Raw genomic sequence first — 12,455 nt, 5'->3', positions numbered from 1 at the left:
TGATAGCTTTGCTGGGTAGAGTAATCTTGGTTGTAGGTTCTTGCTATTCATCACTTTGACTATTTCTTGCCACTCCTGTCTGGCCTGCATAGTTTCTGTTGAGAAATCAGCTGACAGTCGTATGGGTGCTCCCTTGTAGGTAACTAACTATTTTTCTCTTGCTGCTTTTAATATTCTCTCTTTATCTTTTGCTCTTGGCATTTTAATTATGATGTGTCTTGGTGTGGTCCTCTTTGGATTCCTTTTGTTTGGGGTTCTGTGCGCTTCCTGGACTTGTAAGTCTATTTCTTTCACCAGGTGGGGGAAGTTTTCAGTCATTATTTCTTCAAATAGGTTTTCAGTATCTTGCTCTCTCTCTTTTTCTGGCACCCCCATAATTCTGATGTTGGTACGCTTGAAGTTGTCCCAGAGGCTTCTTAAACTATCTTCAAATTTTTGGATTCTTTTTTCTTTTTGCTTTTCCAGTTGAGTGTTTTTTGCTTCTTTGTATTTCAAATCTTTGACTTGCTTCTTGCATTCCTCTAGTCTGCTGTTGGGTGTCTGTATATTTTTTATTTCAGTCAGTGTATATTTAATTTCTAGTTGGTCCTTTTTCATATCCTCGAGGGTCTCGCTAAATTTATTGGCCTTTTCTAGGAAATTCTTGAAAAACCTTATAACTGTGGTTTTGAACTCTATATCCAGTCATTTGTTTTCCTCCATTTCTTTTGTTTGTGATCTGTTTCTTTGTCTCCACATTTTCTCTGCTTCCCTGAGTTGGTAGGGTAGCTTTGTGTGGTACGTGTTCTATATGGCCCAGTGGCTCGGCCTCCCCAGTTACCTGAGGTGGACACTCTTTGTGGACTGTGTGTACAGACTTGTTGTAGTTAAGTCTTGATTGTTGTTGGTATCACTGGGAGGAATTGACCTCCAGGCCAATTGGCTGTGAGGATCAGCTGTGTCTACGCCGGGAGAACTTCTGTGCTGGAGACAGCCTTATGAGACAAGACTTGCAAAACTGCAAAAGGCTCTGTGCTCAGCTTGGATGGGGCGGAGTCTCAGGGCTGAGCAGACAGTCTTGGCTTCCTGTCAGCCCTGCCCTATGAGGCCCCTGGGTCTCAGTGTCCCTTGGTAATCGCTGCAAGCACCTCTAAGAGTAAGCCGCCCTCAAGTTTCGCCTGCTGCCAGACAGTCCAGTTTATCCCCCAAAGAATCTGGATTCCCAAATTCTCGCCCAGAACTGGAGTTCAGCGCAGTGGGGAGCTTCCGTTTCCCTCCTGCTAGAGAAAGCCAGCGGCGCACTCAGCAGTCAGTCTTCTCTTTGCGCACTCACGTGCACACCTCCAGACCTCTGCCTTTCACGGCTCCCCTGAGTTTCCACCTGACAGTACAGATTCCCCCCATATGAGCCTGGGTCCCCAGGGTCTCGCCTGGAACTGGGGTTCAGTGCAGTCGGAACTGGGGTTCAGCGCATTCAGGAGCTTTTGTCTCTTTCCCGCTAGAGAAAGCCAGCCAGGCACTCAGCTGCCTGTGCGCGTGTCTCCGTACCTCAGCCTTTTGCAGCTCCTCTGATTCTCTGTGTGCTTTCCTCTTTCCTTCTAGTTGTAGAATTTCCACTCAGCCAGCTTTCCTGTGGTTCTGGATGATGTTTGTTTTGTCTTTTAGTTGTAGTTTTGAAATTGTTGTGCGAGGCAGCAGTTTAGGTGTTTACTTATGCCGCCATCTTGGTTTTTCCAGATACTTTTCTTAAACATGAAAGAATTTAGAGCAGTGATGGGCAACCTTTTGAGCTTGGTGTGTCAAACTTTGCCAAAAAACTGAGCATAACTCGGGTAGTGTGTCACTTTGAGGAAAAAACATTATTTTGCAAATGTTTCATCCTCAGGAGCAGCAAATGTTTCATCCTCGGCATGTGGCCGCCTCAGTGGCTGCGTGTCATCAGAAATGGCTACACGTGTCAGTGCTGACATGCGTGTCATAGGTTCACTGATTTAGAGAAAGGAATACATATGAGCTCAACTAGAAAAAGGCTACTTGACAGTGAAATACAGCCAATAAAAAATTAAAGACTCAAGAAAGAGAAGCTGTGGTAAGAGGACTGTAAAGAGATTGATCCAGCTAAAATATAGACCGACTACTAAATAACTGTTGAATTATAGTTATAGAATGGAATATGAATGTTATAACCTCGATAATGTAAAAATTATATAACAAAAATTGGGAGAAGACATGGGAGGAAATGCAAATGCTGTTTTCAACTGTCCAAACAGGGAGTGAGTGGATCTTGTCCAAAATTATATTGTATTTGACTTAAAAACTAAAGTGAATTCAACCTCTAAATTTTTCATGTACTTAAAAATTATAAAACATTCAAGCAATACATAAAATTTTAGGTGGTATTAATTTATGTACTTTTCATATTTAATAACTGTCACCATTTTGTTAGATTTGTTCCAGATCATGTATATAATACTTAAGACAAAAGGAAAGGTTTAGAGGAAAATAATGAATATTAATGCATTTACCACCCAGGTTAGGAAGTAAAACATTGACAATATAGTTAAAGACCCCTGCATACCCCTCCAAAATCCCAGAGACAATTAATACCTTGATTTTGTGGTGTCATTTGTTAACATACATATTTTTATACTTTATATATAAACATATTTTAGAATTAATAAAGTTTCTGTTTTTAGGCTTTATAGAAATAGTATTCTGTAGTTTGCCTTTTTAGCTTTACATTGTTTTGAGAGTTATGTTGATAACTCTCAACAGTGTTAGGTTGCTTGAGTATATTTATTTTTGATTCTGTATAATTATTCTATTACATAGATATACTATAATTTATTAATCTATTTTCTATTGATGGATATTTGTTTCCTTTTTTGTTATTATTTTGTGATAAAACTTTCTTTTTAAAAATTTATCTTTATTGTTGAAAGTATTTCAGATGTCCCTTTTTTCCTCCCATTTATTTCTTCCCTCTACCCTACCCCCGACCCTCCCCAGACTTTCACTACACTATTGTCTGTGTTCATGGGTTATGTGCATATATGCATATAAGTTATTTGGTTAATGTCTATCCACTACCCACTTCCTTCTGAAATACATTAGTTTGTTGCATGCTTCAGTGTCTCTGGTTCTATTTTGTTCGTCAGGTTTTTTTTGTTCATTAGAGTCCACATACTGTATAAGTGAGATCATGTGATACTTGTCTTCCTCTGGCTTATTTCACTTAGCATAAAACTCTCCAGGTCCCTCCATGCTTTCTCAAAGGGTAATTGTTTACATATAGTAATGATTTGTATAATTTTAAAAACTTAGATTATTTAGGGAAACTTACAGAAAATAAACTTTTAAAGTGTAACAGTAGCATTTGTTTCCCTTTGATTTTTTTCTATTAAATTATATAAAAATTAAAATAGTATTTATTAAACATATCATCCATAGCATGATCTCCTTTCTATAAATATATATTGTTACTCGATTCTTCTATCTGTATATATGCATAGAAAAATGTTTGGAATGAAGTTTACTTAATGTTAATGATATTCATTTTTAGGTGATTAAATGTGGGATCATTTTTTAAGGTTTTAACTTTATATTTTTGCATTTGTCACATTTTTTTCAAGTTTTTATTTTTGATTTTAGAGAGAGAGGAAGGGAGGGATTGAGGGAGGGAGGAATGGAGGGAGAGAGAGAATGAAGGAAGGAAAGAAAGGAAGAAAGGAAGGAAGCGAGGGAGGGAGGGAGGAAGGAAGATTTTTGACTGGGGATCGAACCATCAGCCTTGGCATATTGGGACGATGCTTTAACCAACTGAGCAACCCAGCCAGGGTCATAGGTTACATTCTTCATAATGAATATTATGATTTTAGTAAAAACCAGTAGAGTGATATTTTTCTCGAAGACAAACTAAAAGTGACTATTCTAAGATATTGAATGTGATTAAGCTGCAAAGCAAGAGTATAGATGATTTATCTTTTTGGCATTTTTTTGCTATCAAATGTATTCATACTATAATTGAAATACTATAATGATATAGCTTTCTTAAAATATGAATTTAAAAAATCAATTAGGTAAAGAAAAGGGAGAGTTAGGAATTTTCTTTTATTTAATTACTAGAGGCCTGATGCATAGATTTGTGCAGTGGTGGGGTCCCTCAGCCTGGCCTGTGCCCTCTCGCAATTCAGGACCCAGGCCTGCGGGGATTGGGTCAAAACCGGCAGTCCGACATCCCTTGAGGGGTGGGTGTAGTAGTGCATCTAGGGCCTGTTGGCCCGCTGGTCAGCTGAGTGGCGCTCCCGCTGTGGGAGCACACTGACCACCAGGGGGCAGCTCCTGCATTGAGTCTGCCCCCTGGTGGTCAGTGCACGTCAAAGCAATCGGCCAAACTGTCGACCGGTTGCTTAGGGTTATAGATATATATATCATTCCCCTTTGAGTACCTATCTTTAATTTCACATGATTAAATAAAAGGCAGGTTATGGTAATAAAAGTTTAAGTCCCTTGAGTATAATGCAGTGGTTCTCAACCTTCTAATGCTGCGACCCTTTAATACAGTTCCTCATGTCGCAACCCACAGGTTGAGAACCGCTAGCAGGGTCGCCTAAGACCATCGGAAAACACAGATATTTACATTACGACTCATAACAGTAGCAAAATTACAGTTATGAAGTAGCAACAAAAATAATTTTATGGTTGGGGGTCACCACAACATGAGGAACTGTATTAAAGGGTTGCGGCATTAGAAAGGTTGAGAACCACTGGTATAATGCTATCTTCAGGTTATTTAAACTGTGTGTAGAAGAGGTTTTCAGGAATCATTAGAAACTTCCATTAGATTTCTTTCATTCTTGTCCCAGGGCTGTACAACCCAGCCCTCCTTCCTGAGTTCTCATATGCATAGTAGGCTCAGATATGAGGTTTGTTCACCCAGGTGCCTATCCATATGCATGTCAGATGTAATGAGCATCTCCAAGCTAGATTCTATCACAAATAAAAGAATACAAGATATTCTGTTCTGTCATTTGGGTGAAAATATGATCTGTTTGTTTTGTAGGTATGACCTTGCTTCTAGGGAGTGGCTTGCGCTGAACCGTTCTGTGAACAATGTGGTTATTAGATATGGCCATTCTTTAGCATTATACAAGGTAAAATGTCTCCACTCTACTGAGCTAGAAACTCAACTCTTCCAGAGTGACTTTTTCATATTATGTGGTTGAAAAGCTATTTAATGTTTTTCCCCCCTAACCTTTTGGTTGTAGTAAAATACATATCACATAAAAGTTACCATATTTGCCATTTTTAAGTATAAATTTCAGTGGTATTAAATACATTCATAATGTTGTGCAACCATCACCTCCATCCATCTCTGTAACTTCATCTAAGAAAACTGCAACTTATGCCCATTAAACACTTAAGTCCTCATTTCTTCCTCCCTTAGCCCCTGATAAGTACTATTCTGCTTTTTTGTCTCTGTGATTTTGACTTCGGTGTCTTTTTTTAATTTAGGGAAAACTTAATATTTAGAAATATATATATATATTTCTGAGAGGAAGGGAGAGGGAGAGGGAGAGAGAGATAGGAACATCAGTGATGAGAGAGAATCGTTGATCGGCTGCCTCCTGCATGCCCCCTATTGGGGATCGAGCCTGCATCCCGGGCATGTGCCCTTGCCTGGAATTGAACCCGGGACTCTTCAGTCCACAGGCCGAAGCTCTATCCACTGAGCCAAACTGGCTAGGGCTGGAGGGGTTTATAATTGTCTAATGTACAAGTGGAAGTTAAAGAAATTTAACACGAGAAATTTTAATGAATTCATATTGTACTAGGATATTATGATTGTGGTACTAGATGGTTAAAAATTAATATAATATAGTGTTGATTAGTGTTTATGTTTCTTATATTAGCAAGGTTAGCCAAAAATAGCCACATTGCAATATAACTAAGTAATCATTTTCATTTCCTTGTTTTTGTGGTTTATGGTAGATGAAGGAACTTTTCAACTTTATTTTTCTAATCATTTTATCACTGTAGTAAAGGTTTTGCATGAGGAAGTCCAAGAAAAGTGGCAAATTAGAGATGTAGAATACAACTTATTTTATTTTGTTTCTTTTGCCATCTTTTTCCTAGACATTCACTGAAAGCTGCATTTCACTAACACTTTTTAAGCTAAGAATAATATTGAGATTTTGAACTGCTCTTTTTCTGTTCTCAGATTTAATCCTTTCGATGTTTTTAGAGTTTTGTTCACATTTTTCCCCCAGGATAAAATTTATATGTACGGAGGTAAAATTGATTCAACAGGGAATGTGACCAATGAGTTGAGAGTGTTTCATATTCATAATGAATCATGGGTGTTGTTGACTCCGGACGCAAAGGAGCAGTATGCAGTTGTTGGGCACTCAGCACACATCATCACGTTGAAAACGGGCCAAGTGGTCATGCTGGTCTTCTTTGGTCACTGCCCTCTCTATGGGTACATAAGCAGTGTACAGGAATATGACTTGGGTAGGTATATTTTTCCAGTGATATTTTTTTGAATGTGAAATTTAAAACTTTACCCTAATTATTATGGCTTTTTTACAATTCAACCTAACCTTGGCCTAGTACTTTATCTTGAAATGCAGTTAACATTGATGTATTACTAGTGAAATTCAGATTATGGTGCTGCTATGTAGTATGCAGTATATTTGTTACTGTCAATTTGGCACAGAGTCAAAGATGGCACTAACTACTTTAGGAACTGAAAATAAAATAAATTAATAAAAATGATTCAAAACAACGCATTCTGAAAAAAACACACACATTTGTTTAGCTCTTTAGAGATTGGTTTAGGGGAGCGTTATTTCCTCTTATTATAAAACCTTTCCTTTGGTTAAATTTTATCTGCTGTTATGGAATAGGAGTACCAGATATAATTTATATTTTGAGAAAGCAGACCCATAAAGTATATCTGTGTATTGACATGGGGAATTAAGTGTTCAATTGAGGGGACTCTGACTCTTAAATTTAATGTAATTCTTTTCCAATATGTTGTATTAGAACATTAAAACATTTAACAAATTGAAGTTTGGCACTTGACTTTATTAGTTTTAGGTGACCTTCCTTTAAAAATAAAATGATAAAAAAGTTATATGTATCAAGTCTCCCAGAATCTCTTCTCTTATCCTAAGCTATTTGGTAGTTTTAAGTATTAGAGAAGAGGAGCCTGCAACATTTGCCTTTAACTGTTTTCCATTTTCAGATACGAATATGTGGAGTATATTACAAACCCAGGGTGCCCTTGTCCAAGGGGGTTATGGCCATAGCAGTGTCTATGACCACAGGACTAGAGCAATCTATGTTCATGGAGGCTACAAGGCTTTCAGCGCCAATAAATACCGGCTCGCAGATGATCTCTACAGATACGATGTGGACACCAAGATGTGGTAGGTGCTTTTTCTTGAGCTTTCATTTTAAGGTGTGGGAAAATGTGCTATATATTTTTTTTAAATATATTTTTATTTCAGAGAGGAAGGGAGAAGGAGAGAGAGAGAGAAACATCAATGAAGAGAGAGAATCATTGATCGGCTGCCCCCTGCTCGCCCCCTACTGGGGATCGAACCCGCAACCCAGGCATGTGCCCTTGACTGGAATAGAACTCAGGACCCTTCAGTCCACAGGCCAACGCTCTATCCACTGAGCCAAACCAGCTAGGGCAATGTACTATGTTTTTTTCTTTAGGCCTAGCAGGTGTTACAAAGAAATTGGGAAATCAGAAGGTAATAAAGTATCTAGTATTTATTTTGTTGCATTATTCTATAATCTTATAGTAGGTTGATCAAGAAAATGCTTGGTATTTTTTTAATGGTTTTTGATTTTCAGACACTCAGTACCACTGTAAAATTTTAGCTCTTTAGAATCCTAAAGATAAATTATTTTGAGTTTATGCACAGTGTTGTAGTTAAGTAGAATATATCCATTTTCCTTCTCTTTTTTCTTTTTCCTTTTTTTCATTTTACCTTTCCTTGATGACTAAGGTGTCATCACTGGGGTCAGTTATTGGCATCATTCCATGAAAACACCAAACAGAGATTGTCTCAGTACCTAAAAGATTAAATCTCTCCTCACTCTAAACTATATATTGGTCTTTATAAAGTATGCTAATTTTAATAAATGTAAAGCAAACTTGAGATATGAAATAATATAATTAAAAAGCAAGTTTCTCTTCTTTTTGTATTTCCCTACATACTTGAGACCATACTGTGGATACAGTTTTATATTCTGTCACTTTCAATGGCTGTGTAATACTCCATTGTGTAGGTGTACTGAGCCTGTACAGTTGGAAATTTTGGTTTCTAGCTTTTGTTTTACTGATAAAGCATTGTGCATAAGCTTCTGTCTGTTTTTCATATGATTCCTATCCAGAAACTACAATGATAAGGTCATCAATTTTTAAGGCTCTTAATATAGTTTGTCAAAATTCTCATAAGTCTTTAAGACTTTACATGTTTACTTATTATTAAGAAAGTTATATGTATGGAAAAATCCAGAAGTATTTAAACATTTGGATGTGAACTTAAGAAAATGGTTATGTGCCCTAGCCGGTTCTGCTCGGTGGATAGAGCTTCAGTTGAAGGGTCCGGGTTTGATTCCTGTCAAGGGCACATGCCTGGGTTGCAGGGTCCTCGATCCCCAGTAGGGGGTGTGCAGAAGGCAGCCAATCAATGGTTCTCATCATTGATGTTTTACTCCCTCTCCCTTCCTCTCTGAAATCAATAAAAATATATTTTAAAAAAGAAAGTTATTATGTTGCCCTGACTAGTTTGGCTCAGTGGCTAGAGTGTCAGCCTTCGGACCAAAGTGTATATGCCTGGGTTGTAGGTTCAATACCCTGGCATAACCAGTCCATGTGTTTCTCTCTCTCTCTCTCTCTCTCTCTCTCTCCCTCCCTCCCTCCACTTCCTTTTCACTGTCTCTCAAAATCAATGGCAAAAATATCTTTGGGTGAGGATTAACAAAAAAGTAACAAACAAGGTTATGTTTGCATTAGTGAATAGGTGATAAGTATTGTAAAAAACTAAACTTGTATTTATTATTTTTAAATCTCAAAAGGACCATTCTTAAGGACAGCCAATTTTTCCGTTACTTGCACACAGCTGTGATAGTGAGTGGAACCATGCTGGTGTTTGGAGGAAATACACACAATGACACATCCATGAGCCATGGCGCCAAATGCTTTTCTTCAGATTTCATGGCTTATGACATTGGTAAGTTTCCCCAAAACACTATTTTCAAGAGTCTTTTTTGTCTATAAGTAACATTTTAAAGGAAATGGAAATAGTTAAAAATGGTCAGGCCAAAAAAAAAAAAATAAAAAGGTCAGGCCATTTAAAAGAGGCCATAAAAGGTATTTTTATGTTAATTTGACTAATGTTACATTTATTAAAAAAACATGACTTCTGTATTAAATTTTTTTGAAGTCACTCCTTTAATTAGTTGAACGTAAGTTGAATGTTAATTTTTGAGGATGAGTTGGGATAACTGGGCTCTCCTGTGCTACAGATGTAGTGTCATGTAGTTGTTGACCACCAGCATTGTGTTAAGTTGGTTCCCTAGATACCAATTTCACATTCTTTTAAAAATTCTAGTGTGGTAATACATTTTTCCAGAAGAGGGCAGTATTTATTCATGCAGAACAAATGCTAGCTATTCTTTTGTATAAATATTATCATTGGATGTTCATTTCTGTGCCAGCTACTGAGCTTCTACATTGCCCTTGGCCTCATAGGGTGGGAGGTAGGGAACCGAGTATACAATATAATTGCAATTCATAGTGTTACTTGCTCTAAGATGAATGTATGAGAACACCTATGAACATTCCTAACATATAGGGAAAAGGGTTATAGTTGGGGAAAGCCTTTTTGAGAAGGGGCCCTTTAGGCTGGGTCCTGAGGAACACTGGAAAGTCAGCTAAGTGAAGTTAGGTGGACTTCTCAGGTGGAGGCAAAAAGGGACCATGCCATACTTGAGGCCTGTAAATAGTTTTGGCTGTATTATAGCTGCACATAGGAGAGGAATGGCTTCAGCTGAACTAGAGACCCAAGCAGCTATCAGACTGGTTAGATCCTGAAAAACCTGTGATGTCATGATGAGGAGTTTAGGCTTTTTGAAGAATCTTACAGAGGAGGTGACAGAATCGTATTTGTGTTTTAGGAAGATCTCTTTGTGGCATGTGATGAGTAGTTGGGAAGGGGCACGATGGAAGTTTTAAGGCTGAAGTCTTGAGGAGGGTTTGAACTAAGGCTGCGGAAGTGGCAATGAGGTTAAAGAGATAGATGGTTTTGAGAACTCCTGTGAACTTGAGGATTACCTGGGGTGTAATTTGAGAGAGATGAAAGCATTTTGATTCCCAGGTATCTAGTGTGAGATGGTGCTTTTTACCAAGGCTGGAAATAGAAGTACCGGACGGGGTCTGGGACAAGGTGAGTAAGATGAATTTGGGAGAATGTTCAGCTGGAGATGACTATGGGATGGAGCAGTGGGAAGCTCTTGGTGTTTCAAGATCAGTGGGAAGCTCCAGGATAAAATTCTGTAGGGGACATATGTCATCAGGGATGAGCAAAGAGCCAGAGGACAGATAGATGGATAAAGAAGTCAGAAACAGCATGCAGACTATGAAAGCATGTAGGAGGAGTAGGAGGAAAGTGAGGCAAAATTGGCATCCTACGAGGGAGCTGTTAACAGTGGCTGCAAAAGGATTAAAATAAGTCCTGGAGAGTCTTTCAGATTTAGCAACAGAGGTTATTTATTACTAGAGGCCTGGTGCATGGATTCATGCATCGGTGGGGTCCCTCAGCGTAGCCTGCGGGGACTGGGCTGAAACCGGCAGTCCAACGCCACCTGCTGCTCCTGCCTGCTGCTCCTGCTCATCCCAGCTCCACTGGGCCTGCTGCCGCTGCTCAGTAGGCTCGCTACCACTTCGCTGTGGTCTCCGGGCTGTGGCAGCCAGCCATGAGCCCTGAGTCTGGCACCCATCGGTCAGCTGAGTGGCGCTCCTGCTGTGGGAGCACACTGACCACCAGGGGGCAGCTCCTGCGTTGAGCATCTGCTCCCTGGTAGTCAGTGCGCATTATAGCGACTGGTTGACTAGTTGTTCGGTCATTCAGTTGCTTGGTTGCTTAGGCTTTTATATACATAGATAGATTCTTTAGACATGGGTGCGTAATTCAGATTGCAGGAGACTAAAAAATAACATAAGTTGAGATCTACACGGTGAATATTGACTATTTTAATTTTAAAAAGTTTATCTGTGAGAGGAAGGAGGGGAGAGTTGAGTACCTTCTTGGGCATCTTTATTTATTTTTAATTTTAAAAAATATCTTTTTATTATTGATTTTGGAGAGAGAAGAAGCGAAAGGGTGACAGAGAGAAACATTGATGTGAGTGGGCAACATCTACTGGCTGCCTCCCACATGCCCTGACCAGGAATTGAACCTATAGCCCCTGAGTACACGTGACACCAATCAACCAATTGAGCCACACTGGTCAGGGTTTGGGCATATTTAAATGCTGTGATGAAAGCTATTGCTCTAAGAAGAAAGGGTCTTTGCCACACTGTGGTTTTAGGGAAGGAAGCAAGGTGGGTGGGCAGGAAGCCTCTGTTCTCCATGTGAGGAAGACCACAGAGTCTGGGCTGGTAGGAGAAGGAAATGAAAGCTGTTGTTGTCAAGGTTGAATTAATGTCTGGATTGAGTAGAAGAACCTTTGCTTATTTCAGAAGCAGACAGTGTGTGTGAGTTTGTTGTGGTTTACCAGTAAGAGAAATTGATAGCATGGATCAGAACAAAGGAAAATTAGTAGAGCTAAGAGATCTAGGGAAGGACTTTTATTTCATTTTATTTTTCTCACCTGATGACATGCTTTTTATTGATTTTAGAGAGAGGAAGGGAGAGAGAGAGAAATAATCGATGTGAGAGTGAAACATTGATTGGTTACCTCCTGTACCTGCCCTGACCGGGGATCATTGAATCCGCAACCCAGGTATGTGCCCTGACCAGGAATTGAACCCACCACCTTTCAGTGGACAGGACAATGTGCCAACCTATTGAGCCACACCAGCCAGGGCTCTACAAAAGGACTTTTAAAAATTTAAAGGAAGTTTGAATTTTTTTTTTTAAGTTTTAATTTTCCGCCTGTGTTTTCCTATTTTAGCTACCATTTGGGCAAGTCAATATAGAATGAAAAATAATTATGGAACCCATATGTTTTACTTACATAAGGTCTGGAAAATTTGCTTAAGTTAAAAAACATTCTAGTGCGTGAAATTGATAGGCAACAGAGTGAGTGGTGTGGGTGTCAGGGATGTTGGATTCGCTAATTAGAATTGCCATGTGGTCCTGCCTTTCTTCCTTACCTTGCTGTTCTGCTGCTGTTGCATTTTACCTCAGAAATGAAGGTGTGACTCAGAAAAAGCAAGAGAAACATTTTAT

The 12,455-nt window shown here is 39.0% G+C and overlaps 1 protein-coding gene across 3 annotated transcripts in view; it reads left to right on the top strand.

Moving 5' to 3' along the window:
• The window catches only part of ATRN (attractin), a 167,202-nt gene that overhangs the window by 54,007 nt on the left and 100,740 nt on the right, over window positions 1–12,455 (top strand). For all 3 annotated transcript variants that reach the window (XM_028144728.2, XM_054724370.1, XM_008141034.3), the window contains exons 7-10: window positions 5,042–5,132; window positions 6,249–6,492; window positions 7,229–7,412; window positions 9,079–9,233. In XM_028144728.2, the coding sequence (XP_028000529.2) occupies window positions 5,042–5,132; window positions 6,249–6,492; window positions 7,229–7,412; window positions 9,079–9,233 (674 nt within the window). The remainder of the gene's footprint in view (window positions 1–5,041; window positions 5,133–6,248; window positions 6,493–7,228; window positions 7,413–9,078; window positions 9,234–12,455) is intronic.

The sequence above is a fragment of the Eptesicus fuscus genome, chromosome 12 (assembly GCF_027574615.1).
Source record: "Eptesicus fuscus isolate TK198812 chromosome 12, DD_ASM_mEF_20220401, whole genome shotgun sequence".
Lineage (NCBI taxonomy): Eukaryota > Metazoa > Chordata > Mammalia > Chiroptera > Vespertilionidae > Eptesicus > Eptesicus fuscus.
Note: the sequence above shows the minus strand (reverse complement) of the source record. Positions and strands in the feature narration are given on the sequence as shown.